The following is a 23,822-nucleotide window of genomic DNA, read 5'->3' on the forward strand; positions in this document are numbered from 1 at the left end:
GGAGGGGTGAGTACACCCTCCCCCACCCTTAAAGCGCTACCCCCCATTGGCAACGAAATGCCGAAACGCCCCCAGTGCTGAAACGTTTCGGAGGCCTTCATAATGGCCTCCGAAATGTTTCGGGCACATGCCTAATGAATGGATACTAAAGCTATGGGAATATGCCTCGATGGATAAGGTCACTGTTTATTTGCAGAATACTTCAGATGAAACATTTGCATTAACCTGGGAACCTTTCCTAAATTATAATTTAGCACAAAGTCAACATCCACACCTAAGATTTGGGTGTTGTTGTTTTTTAATATTGAGGACTAACACATTATTTATATCTTTTTGTAATATCTGATGTGAAGGGGAAGGTTGGCAAAGGGTGGAAGCGGAATTTCAGATTGTCATATGCAATATGTCATATGTAACTGTTTGAAGTTCAAGATATGATAATGTAATCATGTTACTACTTTTAATTCTCTTAATAAATAAATAAATTATTAAAAAATAAAATCCATAAAAAGATAAAAATCATAAGATGAACACACATTAAACTTCAAAAAATGTGTTATCAGTTAAAGGCGTGAGAAAATAGGTAAGACTTCAGGGTCCTCCTAAAAACAAACAGAAGGAGATGCTCTTATTTCAGCAGGGAGTGTGTTCCAAAGCCCTGGGGCAGCCACAGAGAAGGCCCGGTCCTAAGTTGCCACGAAATGAGTTGGTGGCAACCATAACCAGACCCCTCTAGATGATCTGAATAGGCAACAGGCTTCATGACAGAGACCTAAATAAATTAAATAAATAAATCCTAAGGATGTTAAATAAATCCTAAGGGATAAGAATCCTATGGTAATTGGTTTGGGAAAGTAATTAAAATACAGGATTTTTTTGTTATGCATACTGAATTAATTGAGCAGGGGAAGAAGAATAAAAAAGTGGGGGAGAGACAAGAGTGCAACAGCAGGATTCATACATTATTATTATTTTACATTTATATCCTGCTCTTCCTCCAAGGAGCCCAGAGCGATGTACTACATACTTGAGTTTCTCTTTCACAACAACCCTGTGAAGTAGGTTAGGCTGAGAGATAAGTGACTGGCCCAGAGTCACCCAGCAAGTATCATGGCTGAATGGGGATTTGAACTCAGGTCTCCCCGGTCCTAGTCCAGCACTCTAACCACTGCACCACTGAATTAATCGAGCGGGGGAAGAAGAAGAATAAAAAGGTGGGGGAGAGACAGGAGTGCAACAGCAGGATTCATACATGTTAAAATTAGTCTCTTGCCCCCCAAATGGAAAAACATGCAATGAATAAATAATAATCTTTATTTGTAAGCTGCACCATAACAAATTGTTCTCTGGGCAGTTCACAACAGGATTGAGACATACAATACCACATTAAATCATAACAGACAAAAAAAGGTGAAAATACAATACAAAACGCAGCTTAGAAACTCATTTTAAAATTAATTAAAAATCAGATCAAATCTGAAAACTCAAAGTTAAAAGGCCTGGTCTGGAAAAGGGTATTTACCTGGTGTGTAAAAAGAATAAAGTGATGAATCCAGGAGAACCTTACTGGGGAGGCTATTCCATAAACAGGGTGCAACCACAGAAAAGGCCCCCTCACTAGTAGCCACCTGCCCCACCTTGTTTGGCAGGGGCACTCAGAGGCTCCAAAGAAGATCTTAAGGTACAGGTAGGGACCAGGAGTGCCGGGGGGGCAGGGGAGGAGAAGAAGCACCTTTAAGGTACTTACCATAATGTAAGCAGCACCTGCAAGCGGTGGCACTCTGCTTGGCATCTGGCAGGCCACGGCATAGCCCTAGCCTCTGCACAGCAGAAGAGACCAGGGGCCACAACACAGCCCCACTGGAAGCTTGGCAGCAGGAACCTAACTATAATAGGGCAAGGGGAGACAGCTGTCTGGGGGCCCACTGCACATGACTGACTCCCCCAGCCGTGCACCTGCCCGGGCTTCCTTCACTTGTATTCATTCTCCGAAACTGATGTGAGTGTTAAGACCTGGAGCTACCAGAACAGCATGTCTTTCTCTAATACCATTAAATGACTTGCATCGTCCACAATTTACAAAACCTTTAAAAAAATAATTTAGCATGATGTTCTATTGTGGCACATAGGAGATATACATACATACATACATACATACATACATACATACATATATATATATATATATATATAAGTTTTACTATGCTTTTTGTTACCACTATTCAGTCTCATTTAAGATTTCTTTAGTTCATGAGCTGAGCTTCAGTGAGGGGAGGGGCCCATTTTAAAATCTTGTCTCTGGGCCCACTCCAACCTTGCTACGCCTGGCAGAGCTCTGCCCCAGTGGGATTGTGGGCAGAGCACCGCAGCTTGCAGGTGCTGCTTACACAAAGGTAAACACCTGCTTATGACCTCCTTAAAGGTGCCTCTTGCTACCCCCCCCCCACCCCGTGCTGCCCTAGGGACATATGGGGCAAGGCGCTCTCTCGGGTAACCTGGCCCCAAGCCATTTAGGGCTTTAAAGGTTAAAACCACCAGCACTGAATTGGGCCCACAATCGGTCTGGGAGCCAATGCAGCAATGAAACCCGCCATCATCGTTTGGCAGTTTATTGAAAACCGTTGCCTACCCCGGTTGCTGTTGCTAATGCTGTAATGAAAGAAAACCGGCAATGCCAGCCTGATTCTCCTTATCTTTGGTCCGGGTAGAGGAAAGTGGTTCTCTCCAGCCTAAGAACGACAACCAATACCAGGATGGATGCCACGAGCAGATGATCCATGTTCGTTTTCAGAAAGAGCGGGGTGCCGGACCTGACCCGGGCTGCTAGAGCTCCTCACGTGGGCCGGCGTCTCTCCGCATCATTCGCTGTGCGGACACGCTGCGGCTGCTCCGTGTTGTGGGGAAAGCGCTCTGCACGTGCTCTGAGGCCGTGGATATTTCCCATGCTTCAGGACGAAATCCCGCCTCAAGCGAAGCCTTGGCGGCGCGGCCACCCACCCCATGGCTGCAGGTCCCCATGTCGTCGTGGCACCCCCAAGAAAAGCCAGCATTGCCCCGGGCTTGCTTCCTGCCTCTTGCGAGCAGCAGCCGCCCCCGCTGGCTCCTTCCCGCTCCGCCCCTTCTCCGGGCAGCGCGTGCGGAAGCGGGGCTGACGTGTGGCGGCGGCAGCGGCGGCGGCGCCAGCGCCCGGCATTGTGGGAACAGGAGCGGACGTGGACGCGGCAGGGCCGGCCTCGGAGGAACTTGCTCGCTCGCTTTTTCCCTCCTCTCTGGACGGTGGATCTTATTCTCTTGGCCTCGGGGCGTTTCTACTGAAGACAGCGACGCTGGCTGAGCCGTCCTGTCACTTGTCGGCCTCCCTTCCCTGCTGCTGCTGCTGCGGTTGTCGCTGTCTTCGCAACACGGCGGAGCCATGGCCGGGACGAGCAGTCCTGAGGCCGTGAAGAAACTGCTGGAAAACATGCAGGGCGACCTGCGGGCCCTGAGTCTGGAGTGCCGCAAAAAATTTCCTCCTGTCAAGGAGGTGAGGAAGGGCACATGGCAGTTTGTCGCGGCCGGTGGTGTACTTTCTGGGATGGGATGGGGACGGGGGTGGGTGGGGTGTGTCTGTGGGAGAAACTCGCCAGCTGTATATTGATGGTATTAGTTTTTCCTTTTCTTTCTTTCTGCTTAGTTTGGGGGGAGAGGGCTGGAGGGGGCGGGTCATCTAAGCCCTTGTTTGGAATAATGTTGTCGTCTTGCTCTTCTTTGCAAACTGAAATCCGATCTCGGATAGGACAGGTCGGGCCACTGTGTGCATGGAAATCTCTGGGTCTCTTGGCCATGGTTGTCCGACTACAGCACTTTCTGCCTCTCCGTTGCTTCCTGTACTTGGTTACACCTCACCCCTGGATAACTTCAATCTCTAGTAGACCAACTTCTTAGATCTAGATCCCAGCGATGAGGTCTCTGAATAAAGGAAGCTGCCCAAGAGATGACACAGAAATCTGTGTAGTTTGATAACTCGTTTATTTTGATAACTAGTAGCTTGGGAAAGTTGACTCTTTGAGGTCAAGTGGTTTTAAGTAGTGGTTCTCATGGTTTGTGTGATAATCCAAAGTACTCTTATAATCAAAAGAGGCTGGATTGTATTACTCCTTCAAACTGTTTCTATTTGGTCATCAATGTGCATGCAAGTTTCTATTGCATACTGAATTTGAATGAGTATTTCAGACTGCATCTGTGTGGCTAGCGTGATGTCTATCCCACTTGAGGGCTGGATCTTCTCACAACTTTGGTAGAACTTGAGAATTTTGAAATTCTGAAGGTGCATTCGGGCAGTGAAATGTTGCTATAATTTGTATGTGCGAGTGAGTTCATGTATGATAGTATGCATGAGGTTAGAGTTGGGAAACAATAGATTCTCATATGAATGATGTTTTGTTAACTTACTGTAATGCTGAGGATTTATTCTTTTTAATAAAGGGTTTTGAGAATTTTGTCATATAATAAGGATTTACTATTAGTAAGTATTAGTGTATGAACATCTTTTAAAACTATGTTTACATGTGCACTTGAGCTTCTTAAAATATCTTGATATATATTTCAGTTAAGGTATGGAAGTATTCTTATTCCTTGTGCAAACTGTCTGGTACACCATTTTTCTAGTCTGGTGTTTAGATATAGGAAACAACCATCTTTTCAATATTGTTATCCTGAAAAGTTGAGTTGATTATTTGGTTTATGAGCCCTTTTGGGACAGGGAACCATCTTATTTATTGCTCCCCCCCCCGCCATGTAAATTGTGTTTAAAACTTTAGGTATATAAATATTTGTACTAATAGTAGAGATCATAATTTCGTGAATATTCTTTTCTTTCTGTTCAGACCTTGGTAATGTTAAGTTTTCTTAGATAAATGAAAATAACACAGAAGTTACAGACCAATATGCAGATTGGATGCCTAGGGGCATGCTGATAAGTTTTCATATTTATGAAGTGTAGTGAAAACCATCTCTTAGAGGAAGAGGTAGAGAATGGTTTTCTTGCATTTAATTCATTTTTTGTGAATGTGTTCAAGCCTTTATAGTGAGGCTTTGTTAATCTCAATACTATGCAACATTTGATATATTACTACTACTACTATGATTATTTATATTTATATACCGCTCTTCAACCAAAGTTCTCAATAGAAAACTAGAGTTTACTATTTTACATAGAAAAATAAAGAATACATAAATAAATAGGATGGTCAATATATGATTTGATAGTATAGAAATCAATAAATTTCAGGAAACTACTAGCCCGTTTCAGAATATATATTTTTAACAAGTATGGGAAATACTTTACCAGAGTGCACCCGCAATCCTGGCCCTGATGTGCTTGGAAGGTTTTCCCCTTCACTGTCCACGTTTACAGCATTTGTCTGCAGAAAAACGCAGTAAGCTTGAAGAGATTCTTTCTGTGATAGAAAGTCTGATACCTGCCATCCTTCCAGTCACAGAAAGAATCTCTTAACCCTTACAGTGTTTGTTTTTCCAGACAAACAATGTGTGTTCAGCATGTGGGGGGTAATGCATCTGGGCACATCAGTACCAGGTTGGGGCTTGGAATGCTTTACACAGATATACAGCATCTTGCCCTGTTCATTTTTTAATGTTCAAGGAGAACCACCATCTCAGTCAGTTCTGATTAGTGAGAGATTATTTGGTTCATAAGGAGATCAATTTACCTTGTCTGAACTTTTTCGCTTTGTCGATTAAATATGAATTCATAGAGATATGCCCCCATTGCTTAATACAATATGTACATTGAGTGTGTCTGTGTTTTATATATATATATATATAACACAATGTGTGTGTGTGTGTAATATATACTTTCCCATATTTTGGTGTGTTTCTATTTAGTTTTCTAAACTAAAAAACCTCTGAGAAGCCCACAGGCAAGAGTGAGGACATACTCTCTCCCTCTAACAGGGATTTCCAGATATTGTTCACTACAGCTCCCAGCAACCCCAGCTGCAATGGCCTTTAGGGATTATGGGAGTTGTAGTTAACATCTGGCAATTCCTATTAGAGGGAACACCAGCCCTCGTTCCTGCTTTTGCTCCATTGCAACTGGTATTTAGAGGCATCTTGCCTCTGAGGCTGGAGATGGCCTACAGCCATCAGAGTAGTAGCCATTGATAGACATGTCCTTCACTGATTTTTCTAAGCCCATTTTAAAGCCATCCAAGCTAGTCGCCATTGCTGTCACCACATCCTGTGGCAGAGATTTCCATATATTAATTATGCACGGTGTGAACAAGTACTTCTTTTTGTTGGTCCTAAATTTCCTGGCCATCAGTTTCATGGCTCTAGTGTTGTGAGACAGGAAGAGGAAATTCTCTGTCCACTCTCTCTACTCCATGCTCCTGGTCAGTCACTGACAACTAAGAACCCATTAGTGTTTATGTGAAGTTGGGTAGGTTTTTTGCCCCAATATGCATCACTTTACACTTGCTAACACTGAACCACATTTGTCATTTTGTCGCCCACTCTTCCAGTTTGGAGATATCCTTTTGGATCTGCTCACAATCTGTTTTGGATTTCACTACCCTAAATAGTTAAGTGTCTTCTGCAAATTTGGCCACTTCACTGTTTACCCTAACTTCTGGATCCTTTAAGAATAAGTGAAAGAGCACTGGTCCCAGTACTTACTTTCCTCCATTGTGCAAACTGTCCATTTATTCCTACCCTCTGTTTCTGATGTTGGCTTGATCCCAAAATCTTCCACATTTAACCATTCCTAAACATTTGAGTGGTGGGTTCCATCCAATCTTACAACAGTTTTGTGGACTGGTTTACCAAGCTGGTGGCAGTGGGTGTTGTGAGAAGTGCCCTAGAAAGTGCTGAAGGGGTTAGGTAAAAAAAGAATTGATTGCTTTATCAAATGGAGGATTTTACTAAAAGAGTTTCAGTGATGAGTATCCAAAGTTAAAACCACTGGAAAACACTATTCAGCTCTTCAACAGAATTTCAGTACTCCAGTTTGTATAAAATTGTTACAGATCTTAAATGCTATGATGTGATAGCATGGGATATTAGGGCTAGTAGAATGAAATAATAGCTGGTAAATATATGTTTTAAAATGCTAAAGTTAAATCCACATATTATGTTGTCATGTAGTTTATATTAAGGACTTTGAATTATTTGTAGAGATAAATATTGTTTAAAAATACATAGAGGGTAGTCTTTGTTCTTTGTTAGCCCGTAGTACATGTCTGCCTTCTAAATTAGGATTGAACTGCATGGTACTAATTGCACAAGGAAACATTAACCAGTTATTTAAACCCACTTGTGAATTCTGTTCAGATAGCTTTGATCAGCTTCCTTTGATAAGCAAAGGAAGAATGTTATTTTTAATATTTGTACCACCTCTTTGCTCTATTAGCATTTACTGGCAAGTTTTATGATCCATAATAACTTATTTTGTATAGGATGTTGTATCAAATCTGACTTGCTGCCTAGTCTGACACATTTTTTACTTTAATACTCCTTAGGGTTCAAAAGGTCTTACTGCAAATTAAGTTTGTATAGGACTACAGCCTTGATCTAAATCCACCTTCTTAAATGTTTAAAGAAGCAATGGCCTGCAGAAGAATGCATAGATATGCTGCTTTACTTGATATCTGATTTCACCCATCAAGCTTGGGTACTCTTTCCAGCATTAGAGTTGTACTGAGGACCTTTACAAACTAAGGGCTGCTGATAGTTGAAACTCTGACTTGGACAAGTCTTTGTGTATGCCATGCTTCCTATAATTAATTTAATCTGCAAAAACACTGAATATTGGTGGACACATAGTGTTTCTGCTACTGTTTATGCAGTTTGTGTGGGATAGGGGCCCAGACCCATGAGATGTCACCACAGAAGAGCAGGTCGCTATGTAGAGCAGTAGTTCCAAACAGTTCCCATCCTACTCTTGGTGAATGTAAAATGCCTCAAAAAACCACTTCTTCCGCAATGTCTTTGTTTTAGCGTCCCATACACTTGATTGTCTCACATAGTGCCATGGTGTGTGTTTCTTGGCAGACTATCAAATATAATCAATTAACAGCTGAATATTCCAAACAGCTGAGGTGACAAAGATGCCCAAAATTATACTGCTAATACAATGATACCCAATGTTAATACAGGGAGTATAGTTTTCATCTAATAATTAAACAAAGTAACGTATGTTCCAAATTCTATGAGAGAATAATTAGGTGAAGTGGTCTTCGGGATCTTGGACATGAGAGAGGATCTTACTTGAAAACATAATATGTGTGGTCATGTTAAAATTCAGTTTATGTACCTTTAAGCAGGGCCTTAGAAAGACCATCTTCTCCAGGAATATCTCCAGGGTAGGCAATCTCAGTGAAGAAAGCTGCATTTTTGCTATATACTTTAACACCATGATGGCCCCTATCTCTGTTCCCATAACTTTGTGTGGTTGTGGTGAAGTTGTTCTCTCCCCACCCTGGTAGGAGGAGGTCTGTGGAAGGCAATTAGATAAGCCCCCCGCCCCCACCGTGTAAACTTGGAACCAGCCCTGCCTTTAAAATAAGTTGCAAGTCTGTCTTCATGCATATCAGTGGAAACTTTAGAACTGGAAAATGTATTTTTAAAATCAAGCATATATTCTGGGGAATCGCACAGGTAGCCAGTGACCCAACTGCTTGTGGATTACAGAATCTTATGTCAACAACTGGTAGTTTTCCTGAGGGCAACAAAGAATAGAGTTGCCTTCAGGAATTGGCATAGGTCTCCAGTTGATTGTTGAAAGAAATTTTGGAGATTTTAGTGGCTGAAATGGTGGACTGGTTGGCGAGTCTCCAGAAATACCTTTAGACAGAATAGGCAACCCCAACGAAGAAAGCTGCATTGTGGCTCTACTTTGTAATACCATGATTATTATTTATTTTTATAGAGAGCTAAGACTGCTTTGCCTGCCTTACTCTATTGCCATTGTGATAACCAAGGATGATTCTGAACCTTTCCTATGAGAAACAAGTAAAGAGGGCTTAACTCCTCCAAAGATTTTAAAAGATTTTCCAATATCTTTATTGAAATCAGCAAGTACAAGTAACTCAGTAACGTGATAAGGCTGGCATTATTCAGTCTCTCCCCTCCCACCCCTTCGACACACACACACGAGCGTGCGCATACACACGTGTACAACACACACACGCATGTTCATTACATGATCGGCATAAGCGGACGTTTTGAATAGCAACTTTTCTAGCTGAATTATCTTCACTAAGACTTTAAACTAAGATTTATTCATTTTTTTACAGAAGGTTCAGGGTACTGCTGAGGAGTGGTATCCAGGAGCATAGACTTTTGGTTTGGTAAAAAAGTAAGCAAGCTAATATGAATATTGAAAAGCAGTTGGGGTTTCTCAATACAACATGAATAATTAAAATAAATTAAAGTTGCTCATTGATATTGGTATAATTTAGAAAAACTATTCTTACCTGCATCTTTTTTGCATTTCTCTTCAACTTTTTCAAGGGTTTCTTACAGAGATATGTTGGACATCTAAAGTGTACTAACAATCCTGAAATGTTCTTGTACTGAAAATGAAAACAGGTGCTTTGGGTGAAACATCTTTTCTAGTAAACCATTGTGTCAGTATTGTTAATGAGACTGTTCCGGAGTGCTGGCTAAACATACAAATCGAGATTTTGGGTTAACGTGGGGAATCAGTGTGATTACATGGAACAGTTCATTACAGAATAAATTTGTGCAAAGTTTTGGTCTGAAAAATGAGGAGACAGAAATGTGGTGCAGTCAAGATTTATTTAGGGATTATACCGGTACAGGAAAAGAAAAATTGATTAGGCAAGGTGAGGAGGAAATAAAATCTCAACTAACAGTATTAACTAGAGTCTCACGTAGAGGTGTTTTGGCTTAAGGTCTGAATTTGACAATGAATTAGCTGAAGCCTTTACATGATAAAAGACTGACCTATAGATTTAAAGAAGAGAGAGTGGGGAGCAAGGAGATGTAAAGGGATAGGCAGTTAGTATTACCGGTCCCGATCCGTCGGTTTTGGCTACAATTGCAGGTTGGGGTGTGCCGATAGACTTCCTTGCAGGGAGATGGCAGCAGAAAGGGTGAGGTGAGGAGCAAAGTGTTAGCAGTTGAACCCTTGAGAACCAGCAGGGCAAAATCCATGTGGAGTCTGACTTCAGATGTGATTCCCAGACTGATCCCAAAGCCATGTGACTAGGCCAGGGGTTTTTGTACTCAGAAACATATCCTGAGGCAATGCATAAGTCAAGTGCCTTGACTGCAGGGTCTGAAACTCGCTTGTAACAAATAAGTTAATGTTTATATGAACCAGGCAAGTGGGTGTGCTCTTTAAGGCACAAAAGCTGGAATGGCTGGTGGAGAGGTGTGTGTATGGTACTTTATAGGTGAACTCAAAAGCCTTATCGGAAAGGGCATCCTTTCCTGAGAGAGAGGTTTCTTTTTCTGTTAATGATCCTATCTCTGGGTCTGCGCCAGCTCATTAATAGAGTGATAGGAGGCTGGGGGTGTGCCATACTTATCTGAGTAGTTGTGAAAGGGATTAGGAAAATGTCATCCCATTGTGGAGGGGGGTGGCTATTTTGCTTGCAAAGGTCTCTTTGACCCGAGTCTGCTCGCCAGTTTCCTCCCTTTCCTGCAAAATAGAGACCATGGCAGGGGGGAGGGGTGTGTGTGTCTCCCTGCAGTTGTTTGCTAACCTGACCTTGGGCAGTCCTGCCCCATTTTTGCTTGTGCCAAGCAACCAAACTGCATATTTGACAAATATGGACATGTGCAGTATTCATAATCCATGAGCTCAAGTTGCCAAGGTGGAGGTTGCAATCCTGCAACTCTCTGGCTCTGGAGTGATTTCCCAGTGAATGTCTACTCCTTGACATCTGTGGCTGTTTTTTAAAAAAATAGAATACCCCTTAGGGGCTGCTGAGTCCCTCAGCTTTCCTGTTTGTCTTTTTAATGGTCTTTTTAAAATGGTGGGGTGTTGGGCTGTGTTATAATTTTTATTGTTTCACTCATTTTAAGTAGGCATGTGCCCGAAATGTTTCGGAGGCCATTGTAAAGGCCTCCGAAACATTTCGGATTTGGGGCTGTTTCGGCATTTCGGTGCCGGCAGGGGTAGCCCTTTAAGGGCGGGGGAGGGTGTACTCACCCCTCCTGCCGCATTTCCCCTGCCGGCGCGCTGTCGGATTTAAGCCCCTCGGGGCGGCAGCATTCCTCCCTGCTGCCCCGTTTCTGCCATCAGCCGGAAGTCGCAAGTGCGCGTGCGCCCGTCGTACGCGCACGCACAACGGGCGCATGCGCACTCGCAACTTCCAGCCGATGGCAGAAACGGGGCGGCAGGGAGGAACACTGCAGCCCCGAGGGGCTTAAATCTGACAGTGCGCTGGTGGGGGAAATGCGGCGGGAGGGGTGAGTACACCCACCCCTGCCGGCGCCGAAGATCTCCGTGCACATCCCTAATTTTAAGGTTTTAGATGTAACCTTAATGTAATTTTATTGTATTTTAACTTTTGTAAACTGCCTTGAGATTCATTATGAAAGGCAGCATAAAAACTGAACAATAAATAAATACAATAGACTCCAAATCATATAAAGGGGTGCTGTCTGCGCCCCCAACACAAGCTTTTTCTGTAACAGTATTGGTGTATGAAACTTGGAAGTTTAAATGATGTTCATTTGGGATTCTGTGCTTAGTTGCCTATCACACTCTCCTACTGTAGAACATCTTCCTCGTACGTACTGCATGTGAGTGATTGGTGAGTGATTAATCAGCATTTCAGAACTTGTGTATATGTACAAACAAATTATAGTGGTGATGCTCTAACTGTAGCACCAGTGGTTATAAATACTAGTTAAGTGTAATTATCCCCAGAGATATATCAATTTCTTATAGTAATTGTTTGTGGCTGAACATAGTAAGTAGGGAACAATGACCAGCATGTTGTAGCATTCTATTAGTGGAACTCATTGAACTCAGGATGTTTCTTTACATGAACAATGAGATGGTAGCATGGTGATGTGGTAGAATGGATTGCACCACTTCTGAGTGTTCCTCCATGGGGAGGGAAATTCCCTGAAAATGGAAAACTAGCACACCAGGGAGAAAGGTTCTAGGCCAGTGGTTACCAAATACCAGTGATCCACAGACCACTGGTGGTCTCCGAGGGTTCTCTAGGAGGTCTGTGGGATAAAAGAGAAGATCTGATTTGTGGGGCCAGCTAGTGTCTTTTCAGTGGTGGCACCACATCTCTAGAACTCTCTGCCTGAGGAGTTTAGGTACCGGTTCCGGCATGGAACCCTGCTGGTTCGAAGGTGGGAGGGGATCTCTTTAAGGACAGGGGAGGATGTTCTTACTCCTCCTGTCACACTTCCCCTGCCAGCGCTGCCTTTTAAAATGGTCTGGCAGGATGGCAGCTTATCTCCTTGCTGCACTTATGCCTCCTTGGATCAGAAGTTGCCGCTGCATGTGCACACATCATAAGAGCACCATCCTCAGTCCTTAAAGAGATTCCCACCACCTTCGAATCAGCTGAACCGCTGGTCTTTCAAACCAGTTCAACCCTTTGTTCAAACCATAAAGGGCCTCCGAACCCATTCTGTGCACATCGCTAGAGGAGATCTGCCAGCCCACCACAATTGACTTTTAAGACTCACTTTCTGAGATTGGTTTAACAACAAAAAAATGCTGATGTTATATGGTTTCATTGTGCTATTTTTGTTCCTCTTTTTCTTATTTTTTGATTTCTTATTTTCTGTTCTGTTATAAAGCCTTTGGGTAAAGTATTTTTTTAAAAAGTGATCTAGAATTATTTTGAATATATAAATGTCTAGATGAAGCTTCATTGTTTAAGTGAGAGAGTGCCCTATGATTTGAATGCATGTGGCTTATATACAAAATATTTGAGTTATATACAATATTTGAATAAAGCAGGCATAAATGATTGAAATGACAACTTGCTAGATTTTCAAGATCTCTTCCCATACTAAAAATGTGAACTGGGAAATTCCTTCTTGGAGAACAGATGCAAGTATCTTGCAGTTCAAGTGTAACCAGTGTTTATGCAATTGAACAGTGAAACAATCATATTATGATTGATTTATGGCAGTGTTTAGTGTGTGTAATTAAAGAAAACTGAAGAAATGTTGCACAATGTAGCAATCTTAGATTGAATACTCCACTTCTTGGCATTATCATATACAGTATCTCAATAAGCTTCATATTTCTCAACTGAATTGTGCAGATTCAGGAAGATAATGCTGTGTGCATTTACATCCATTTCTTACAATCACTTATTGTAGAGTGCTGTGTGGGCATAGCTGGGAAGAGCGCAGGAATGGCAGCAAGTGGGTGAGGAGCAAGTACAGAACTACTCTCCTCTGCTATAAAGGGGCGGGTAAGCCCTCAAATTTAAAGGGAGGTGCCTGCAATTCAGACAGCCATATCTAATTGGCACATCCCTAGTTATAGCACTAATCATTTTTATTTGTACGTTCCTCATACATCTACAAGGAGATTTGATTTCTCTTTCTCTGAGTTTGTTAGTGTATGCAGAAACAAAGTCAATTGTCAGGAGAAAGGATGTGATCTAGATTTAAGATAATTAAATCATATCATGATAGTGATAATTAATATGAAAATATTTACTGATAGCATTATGTTACACCCCCTAATCAGTCTATCATTTACAATTATAGTACAACAGAGTTGAATTATTAGACATATTTGCATTATGATTTTAAAATTGCAAATGATTTTAAAATTGCAAATGATTTTAAAAATAATTCAATGAGTGTTGCATGGACCACTTTAAAGGTAAAGTGTCAACTCTTGGCGACCACAGAGCCATATGGTTGTCTTTGGTAGAATACAGGAGGGGTTTACCATTGCCATTTCCCACGCAGTATGAGAAGAAGCCTTTCAGCATCTTCCTATATCGCTGTTGCCTGATATAGGTGTTTCCCATAGTCTGGGAAACATACCATTGGGGATTTGAAATGATAACCTCTGGCTTGCTAGTCACATCATTTCCCCGCTGCACTCAAATAAAGCAATATATTTAATAGATTCTATATGAGCATGTGATAATTTACGAAGACATGTTTTTGAAATTGAAAGTGTGTTCTGAAAATTGCACAAGCATTAAAAAAATTTTTTTAAATGACATTTGAACAAATTATTACTCATTCTTACATTTTTGCATACAGATTTATTGGGAGAATTCTGAGGTAAAATTGGTATTAATTAACAAGTTAGGTGTACTTCTGGGTTTACTTTTTGGTGATGATATTTAGGTTTTAGCCATATGTTGATAGATAAGTATATCACTATTTTTCTTTAACACAATTACAGTACTGAAAACATAGCTAAGTTACTTTGGGCAGCAATTAGAACAAGGTTGGACAGCCATCTAATGGTGCAGCGGGGAAATGACTTGATGAGGAAGCCAGAAGTTGCCAGTTCGAATCCCCACTGGTATGTTTCCCAGACTATGGGGAACACTTATATCAGGCAGCAGCGATATAGGAAGATGCTAAAAGGCATCATCTAATACTGCATGGGAGGAGGCAATGGTAGATCCCTCCTGTGTTCTACCAAAGACAACCACAGAGCTCTTTGGTCACCAGGAATTGACACCGACTCAACGGCACACTTTTCTTTAGAACAAGGTCAGAGATACTGAGAGAGGCCAAGTTGTATTAAGTTTAATTCAATTTTATATTCTGTTTTTTTGAAATTTAACTCTGCTGTATTAGATTGGATTCCTGATTTTAAAGGTTTCTTAAATCTCAGGTTTGATGTTCAAACCAAGTGATTACCATTTGTTTTAATGGTGTGTGGATTGAAATAAACTCTCTTTGTATTTGTACTGTGTTTTACTTATGCATAATTACTTGTGTGTGTTTGCATACATTTCACATGGAAATAAACATATTAAAGGAAGTATGATTTAAAAATAGTTCTACATAGAATATCATCGAAACATGATTTCATGTTGAAGGAACTAGGATTTGCAACCCTATACACACTTACCAGGAAATAAGCTCCCACTAAACTCAAAGGGACTTACTTCTGAGTAAGCATGCCCAGTTTTAGAAAGAATATCCAATACTTCTAATATAGTATTATAGTCAACTTCTTTTGAAAAACAGAATGATTAATTCACTGAAGAAATCATTGGCTTTCATCCACACTAAGTTACTCACTAGCAGTCTTATTGAAATTACTTGTTCTACTAATTTCAAGGGGAATACTCACTGCTAATTTTTGAAGCCTGTCTGTCAGGCTGAGCGGAGAGGTACTCTCCGCTTCAGTGTGTAGCCAGCTAATCAGGAGCAGAACAGGCAGATTTTCACCCTCCTCCCTCCCCTTCTGCAGCAGGCACATTATGGAGGACTCATCAGTTTCAAAGTGGCAATCTTCAGATGGGGAACAAATAGTGTGACTGCAGTGTGAGGAGGCAGGAGGTTGCCGAGTACATCCTGGGAGCACTTTTGAGGACTTCTAGGGGTACTAGTGCCCCCTGTTGAGATGATCCACCATAAATGAAATCCTAGTCAGTGCAGTATACTTTTAGGGAAAGCCATTTCTGCAACTATGAATAGAAGAAGATTTTTACTGGCATAGCAACTTTAAAGTTTAATTGTATTTTAGTTAAATGAACAATTGCTTTCATATTACAGAACTTAAGCAGTGGCTCTTAACCTAATTATTGTCTTTTATTTACAGGCTGCTGAGTCAGGAATAATAAAAGTAAAAACGATAGCTGCACGAAACACTGACATCTTGGCAGGTAATTATTTGTAAAATGGATTAAATAAAATATTTTATTTTGTATTAAACTTTTAAAAATCAGAACAATGTGTGATACAGATACTTTTATTGCTTTTAGAACGTTGCATTAGTAAGATGATGGGTATTCAGTATCTTGATTTAATTAAAGTAGATACACAACACGCAGGTCTGATTTTAAGTTAAAACAGTGACCAGTTTCTTTACTTTTCATAAATATTCTAATATAAAGTAAGCTGAGTTCCTCATGGCTAAGTGTATGTAGTTACCAAAACTCTGAGAGAGTCTTGGCTATCTGAAGTCCTGGTCTGGATGACGAGTCTCTTTCCATATAGAGAACTGACAAACAGCTGCTTCAGGTCGTCTGGATGATGAATTTTTTTGAAGAGATAAGTGCCTTTTTATATTTATTTCACTATATAAAGCTCAAAGTTATTTGAGAGGGAATAAGTTATTGGAGAATGAATGTTTCATGGTTATAGATCATGGAAAAATAGTAGAATATGTTAAAATAGGGATGGAGTTGTGTAGCATTCAGGTTTGTAGGCACTGTTTTTAAAATGTCGATCCTGCTTCTTTCCGTTGTCTGGTGTGTGACCAACACCAAGTCACCATAAATTCCTTGATTTCAGATAAGATAGTTACAGCCACCTATGGAACTGTGGCTACTGCAAAGACTTCTTCGTTGTCATAACGATGTCAGATGCCAGTCACTTTGTGCCCTAAATTTACCTAGGACCCCCTCCGTGTTGGATGCATATCCCAGTTCAGGTTGCTATCTCTGCTCAAGTTCCAAGCTTAAGTCAGAATGTACATTCTGATCTTACATTTAACTAATTGCTGACAGACAATTGATCCCACTGTGTGGATATTTTGCCTGCTTTATTAATTTGCTGCTACTTGCTGGACAACATTAGACATACAGAGAACATTCCAGCTGTCATAACAATATGGTGTGTGTGTGTGTGTGTGTGTGTGTGTGAGTGTGTGAGAGAGAGAGAGATTATGCACATGGTGCATGCGCTTACACATACAAATAAAATAGCTAGTTTCCAACACTCTATATTAGTAGCAAACTTGGATCAGGAGGAAACAACAAGAGGTATAGTATAGATGCGTTCCTGATGGCTCCTCTTCCTGACTGCAAAGAGCTACAGTAAATAAAAATGAATACATATATGGGAATCTAAAGGGGCCGCACTAAACTTTTCAGGTGATGTTTAGGATGCTACCCTTGAGAAATCAAACTGCACATTTTAGGCAGCTGGGTTGAAGGTTCTTCAAGTTGGTCAGCAGTATGAAGAAGCAGAAATGGTGGCAATTTGAGGCTGGAACAAAGAGATGGTGCCGGAGGGAAGAAGTAGAAGTGACAGTAATTGTAGAGGAAAAGGCTAGAATCCTCTCCCTAACACCACTCCTATGAAATTTGATGGGCAATATGCTAGTAATAAAAGGTCAATTTTAATCTTCCCTCTTTGGTTATATTAATGTTACTGAATGAGCTCAAACTTCCAGCACAGAAAACAGTTCAACACTCAAAATAAAATCTATTAGAATGTATAGAAAAACTCTTTTGTTTTTAAACATTCCTTATGCCTTCTATACTGTGTTGACTAAGTCTAATTCAGGCACCTCTTTAATAGAATATATGCTGCGATTCTTATAAAAACAGAAATGTACAACACATAATAGCCAAGTTTGCTTCATGATCTGAGCAGAGGATATGCTAAGATCGAGCACTGACATTGGAAAGTAATTATTTCAAGATGAGCAGATGCAATGTAATTAATGAGGGACTTGTAACCATGTCAGTTGCCATCAGCTTAATTAAATATATTATACAATATTATTACTTAAAGCTATCGCAAGAATCCTACAGGAGTAATGGAGGTGTGCATATGTTGACTAAAAAGTGTTTTTGTTACTTGCCAAAAGACAAAAGCTTCTGTGGGTGCTGGAGAGAATGATTATGGTATAAGGTGGTAATAATTCAGGGGGCGGGGCGGAATAACACATTCCTGAAACTAGATGTTATGGGGCTGCAAAGAAAATGTAAGCTCAGGACAATAGGTAGTTTTCTGTAAAAGAGTTTCAGTAAGCTTAAGTCAAGAGGTTTTTAAATCTTAACCTTTGAGAAGATTACATAAAGCTTAATGGCTACTGTGAAACATTGATATAGATACTAAAGTATCTCATGTACAATCAATAGTTTTATATAGAAAGACTTTATAAGGTTGGGAAATCTAACAGGATGAGAACACCACCAATTGAATGGGTATTCCTAATATTAAAATACATGTACAAGCAACAAGATACATTGGCTGGGATCCAAATAATCTTGGAAGTAGTTTCATGAGCCCTGGGATTGTATTTCTTGAAAATAGTCCCCATGCTGAACAGCTGAGTGCTTTCAAAACAGAGGCTGTTTCCAGACAGTGATTTATGCCACCTGGATGGCCAGACAACACACAGCCCTTCCTGAATTTTGGGGTCATGGTTAGCTCTATAATCTGTGAGAGAGCTGTAGCTTTTCAAGACTACACTTTTACTGTCTTGAATGTGGATGATTGATTAATCTACAAGTAGGAGCAGTGTGTGGACAGACTGTGTGCAAGCTGTAGAGGTGTGATTATCTGCATTGAGCAGGAGAGGATGGGATCCAAGAAGTACCACTAACATACTCTCACTTCCACACCTAGACAATTATGCACAGTTGTCTTCCGATCCATGACTGATTGAGGTCATCTTCATCAATCTCCTGCTATCAGCTTTTTAATTTTATTTTAAGTGCTTTGGTGGCATAGCAGCTTTTCACTACACTTCAGTACAACTTGCTTCCCCTGCTTGCCTTACTCTTACTGTTTTTGAATTTCTTAGGATGGTGCTGGGCATTTTTCTGTGCCATTAGCCCTTTGCTGGTGGTGGTGCTTGTTGGGTTCATTAAATATGGGGCCAAATAGTAAAACAGAAGTAACACATAGTATCCCTTCACACTGTGGATTCTTTAGCATGCATATATTTTATTTATTTATTATTAAATTTATATACCGCCTTTCATTAAAACAATCCCATGGCGGTTTACAGCAGAATTTAAAAACAAGACTGTAAAAATGACACATTTATTTATTTAATTTATACCCCGCCTTTCATTAAGAAAATCCCAAGGCGGCTCACAATAAAATTTAAAAACAAGGTTATAAAAAAAGACACATTAAAACATTGAGCTAAAAAATATACAAACAAATCTGATTTAAAAAATTAGAAATTAAAACACAAGCATAAAAACAGTACAAAATACAAGAAGCAGCAGCAGAAACAATCATATAAAAGCTTGAGTAAAAAGCCACGATTTGACATGCTTTCTAAAACCTGTGTTGGAGATTGAGGAGTGGATGCCCACCGGGAGAGCATTCCAGAGTCTGGGGGCAGCAACAGAGAAGGCCCTGTCCCGAGTGCATGACAACCTAGCCTCCCTCATTGTCGGCACCTGGAGCAGAGCCCCCTCAGATGACCTTGTCAAGCAGGCAGCAACCCTTGGGATCAGGCGGTCCCTCCAGTATCCCGGTCCCAAACCGTTTAGGGCTTTAAAGGTCAAAACCAGCACCTTGAATTGGGCCTGGAAACGAACTGGCAGCCAGTTCAGCTCTTTCAGAATGGGTGTGATGTATTCCCACCAGGCTGCTCCAGATAAAACCCTAGCTGCCGCGTTTTCCACTAGCTGTAGTTCCCAGATATTCTTCAAGGACAGCGCCACGTAGAGCATGTTACAGTAATCCAGCCGTGACATGACTAAGGCATGGGTAACTGTGGCCAGATCTGTGTTCTCAAAAAAGGGACGCTGGTGCACTAGCCGAAGCCATGCAAAGGCACCCCTGGCCACCGCCTCCACCTGAGCTTCCAAAAGCAGAGCCGGGTTCAGTCGTACCCCCAAGCTGTGTACTTGCTCTTTCAAGGGGAGTGCAACCCCCACCCAGAACAGGTAAGATCTCCTCATCCCGATTGGCTCTCCTACTGACCAACAGTACCGCCATCTTGTCCAGATTCAATTTGAGTTTATTAGACCACATCCAACCCATCACAGCCTCCAGCCCCCAATTCAGGACATCCACCACCTCCCTAGGCTCAGGTGACAAGGAGAGATAGAGCTGAGTGTCATCTGCATATTGCTGACAACTCAGACCAAGTCCCCAGATGACCTCTCCCAGTGGTTTCATGTAGATGTTAAACAGCATTAATTAAAATATTAAGCTAAAAATATAAAACAAATCTGATGAAAAAATTTAAAACACAAGCATATACAGGAGGCTTTTACAAAGTTCTAACAGCAGGTACGCAAACATGTACCTGCACAGCTAAGGGCTTTTACTATAGGAGTAGGACAGCATGGGGTACATAATAATTTTTAAAACTGTTTGAATCAACTTCAGTTTCCACTATTTCTGTCTAGAAGTGGTTATCTTTGCAGAGCCAACTGTAGAACTGGCAGAGAGAGTGAGTAGGAATCAGAAGGGAGATTGGGTAGGATATTGGAAAGGGTAAGGAGATGGTTAGTGTAATGCTGTGAGGAGAGGGGAGCCTTGGGAGACCAATATCCATTGTGAGCGATTGTGGTTATATTCAGTGTAGATGAAGAACAGCAGGATAAAACACTGTGTGGATGATCCACACTGACTCAGCATAATTGAGATTAACCCAGTCTCTCACATCTTAGAGAATTTTCAGAAATAGTTTATGGTATGACACAAGGATCTGCTATTTCAAGTTATTAAAAAAAAAAAAAAATCAGCCCCAGTAGGCATACCTAAGCTCTTGTACACACCTAAAGTAGCTCTTTGGCTCCCAGCCTTAGTTTAATGAATATTAATCAGCAGACTGTTGCCAGGCTGTATTTACTCATCATGAAAGACTGGCAACCTGATTTTTAAATACGCTAATAGGAAAATTTATGTTGACTCAAACAGGACTCACTTCCAAATAATTGTGTTATGATGGTAGCATGCCTGGTCTGTCAGATGTAAATATTTGCCAGAGGTTAATTGGAAGTAGAGAATACTAAGATGTATGAATGGAAATTCTAGGCTTGAAATATTAGATATATTAATCTTTAATGATTGACAATATTGAAAGTATAATGCTGTGGAAAAAAATGAAACCAGAACATTTTAATATTCTACATGTCATCTGAGAAAAGCAGCATGGTTGTGAAAGCCATAGTCAAGCAGATCCGTAATAGGAACATAGGAAACTGCCATATACCGAGTCAGTCCGTTGGTCTGTCTAGCTTAGTATTGTCTACCCAGACTGGCAGCAGATTCTCCAAGGTTGCAGGCAGGAATCTCAACCCTATCTTGGAGATGCCAGAGAGGGAACTTGGAACCTAGATGCTCTTCCCAGAGCGGCTCCATCACCTAAGGGGAATATCTTACAGTGCTCACATGTCTCACATATTTTGCTTCTTGAAACAGTTATTTCTAGAATACATACATTCTTAACTTAACCAAGATATTAGTGTTTTATAGAAGGTGTTGCAGTAGACCAGCCAGTAACAGTGATTTTAAAAGGTTTCTAGTACTGTACAAAGAAAATAACTAAATCATGTCATGTTGACGTTAAACTTTAGGCAGTTCAGAAATGAGAAGCATTCAGAAAGCATTTCAGGTAGTTCCATGGGTCCTTTCAGAGATTGCTTTCACTATAATATAGTACTAAGGAGTTTGTGAGTTGGCAGAAAAGGGGATAAAACAAATACAGGTGGCCCTCGTTATGTGCTGGGGTTTCATTCTTGCCTCTAAGTACGAATACGGAAACCATGAATAAGGAAACCTTGAGTCAGTGGGAAGGGTGGGTGGGTTAGGTTCCTACACAAAAAAGGGCTAAAAGGGGATGAGGCAGAAGTAAGAGAAATAAAGTACTACCTTGCTCTCCAGCAATGCCCCCCAACCCCCAATTAATCTGATCTGTGAAAAATCATGGGTGTCTTTTTTTTTTTAAGAGCCACAAAATGGATCTGCGCAGTAAAATGGTGGCCAGAAATGACATCAGAAGTCATTTCTAGGTAACCTCTGGCCACTCAAACCCATGAATAGGCAGACTTTAGCCTGTTTTTATACTGCAGATAAAGAAACAGGGTCTCTAGGACCTGTCTGCAGATATGTGAAATGACAGTTGTTGAAACCGCGGGTAACGAGGGTCACCTGTAAGCCTGTATACCCCTAAATAGTAGTAAAATTTAAATTGCTAATGTATTCTTAAAGATATCCAATGGCTTACCACAGAGGTCTTGGTGTTTTTTTAGAGAACATTGTAAAGTAATTTATTTATTTTTTAAAGTCAAATATAACAATTTGCTGCTTAAAAAAATATGCAGAGCTGTTTTCAAGTGCATGGTGTATTGAGGAACTTCTGTAGGAACTAATACACCTGCATGAACAATGGGTGGAAACATAATAATCTTGTGATAGCTTCTTTGAAATATTCTTCATGACAGAGGCTTTAACTTGTTAAAACTAGAAGGCTACAGCAAAATGGTCAGGTTCTACCATGCATCCTTTCTCCTTTTCTGTGCTTTATCTTCTGCATCTGTTTCCAAAATTCCTACTCCACCCATTGTTGTCAGGACTTGGATCAGATTTCTGTTGTGAGTTAATTATTTGAAATGTTGTACATTTATGCAGTTGTGATGTTCCTTGGGCATACTGCTGCTGATGAAAAGATTTATAGGGGCTTTTGTGTACTCTCTAGATTAGGTTTTGAAGAGTTACTTATATGTATTTAAACCTACTCATGTTGTAAGAGTTTCTTTTAGAACATAGTCCTTTCCCTAAAAATATTTTTGTTTTAACACTTCTGTTTTATTTATTTAATCTTTCTTTTATTTTCATTGCTGTCATGAATGCTGTCATAAGTGGGAAAGCTATGACAGGTAATGTCAGCTATACATCCAAATACACTCACACTAAGTCAAAGAACTATCTCAACTTAGCTTTTGGAAAAACTAAGAATATAACCAGGTAATTCAGGATGCTACTCGTAAAACACTTCAGGACTTTGGAAGGTAGCTGGGGCCATAATCTTTGCTCCCGTAGTGTAGAGTAGGGATGTGAGAACAGGTTCGATTCTGAACCTGTTTGAAGTTGAACCAGTTTGGTTCGATGGCTCGATGTCGAGCTGAACCCCCCCGGTTCGGCTCGACATCGGACCAAACCCCGCCGGCTATTCCGGTGGGGGGGTGGGTGTTCTGAATTTTTTAAAAATTTTATTTATTTTATTTTTTGTACTTACCCCCTCTGGGGGGTTTATCTGAGGCTCCCGGAGGAGGTCCATGGATGTTCCCTCTCACCCCACCGGCCTTATGTATAAATGCACTCAGTTTGTAAGATCTTTGGCCCTTTCTGGGCCTTGTCCCCATTGTGGAGGCCATTTTGGAGGCCGCTGTGCGCAATGGGCCCTGCATGGACAGGTCATGACCCCCCCCCCCGTGGCCTCGTAGAAGCCCCCTGGAGAGGGTAAGTACAAAAAAAAATTAAATTTTAAAAAATTTCTTGACACTCACCGAACCAAACGGGGGCGGGGGGTTTGAGGGGCCAAGACTGAACCAGGCCAGCCGGTTTTGTGCACACTCCTAGTGTGGTGTGGCTGTGGCATAATAATTAGCTTCAGAGATAATGTGCCAATTTAGATTTTTTTGAAGTCTTACTAGTGCTGTTCTTTCATTGTATTACATTTTAAAAAAAAATTTTTAGGGATAATGTTATAAAGACTTTCTTAGATTAATATCAGTCTTGATAAGCTTTGGAATAATCTTGGATATGTTGATATGTCTATGCATCAAATACAGGCTACAGGTTAATGCCTTCACTATTATACTTTTCTAGAATGCCAAATTTCATCCAGACATGTTTTTTTGGATAAACTCTTCCTCTGAATAGCATCATGTGGATGGATGAAAGGTCTTACCTCTTCTATATTTCACTTTCTAACAGTTGTGGTTTTATAATGTTTG

The 23,822-nt window shown here is 40.8% G+C and overlaps 1 protein-coding gene across 2 annotated transcripts in view; it reads left to right on the forward strand.

Annotated features, from left to right (window-relative positions):
• The first annotated feature begins 2,616 nt into the window (after positions 1 to 2,616).
• MON2 (MON2 homolog, regulator of endosome-to-Golgi trafficking) overlaps positions 2,617 to 23,822 on the forward strand; it is a 129,468-nt gene continuing 108,262 nt past the window's right edge. The window contains exons 1-2 of one of the 2 annotated variants that reach the window (XM_053255502.1): positions 2,617 to 3,523; positions 15,758 to 15,821. In XM_053255502.1, coding sequence (XP_053111477.1) covers positions 3,413 to 3,523; positions 15,758 to 15,821 — 175 coding nt within the window. In that variant the 5' untranslated portion in view covers positions 2,617 to 3,412. The remainder of the gene's footprint in view (positions 3,524 to 15,757; positions 15,822 to 23,822) is intronic. The other variant, XM_053255503.1, reaches the window with a different exon arrangement.

This window comes from Hemicordylus capensis, chromosome 5, assembly GCF_027244095.1.
Source record: "Hemicordylus capensis ecotype Gifberg chromosome 5, rHemCap1.1.pri, whole genome shotgun sequence".
NCBI classification, from domain to species: Eukaryota; Metazoa; Chordata; class Lepidosauria; order Squamata; family Cordylidae; genus Hemicordylus; species Hemicordylus capensis.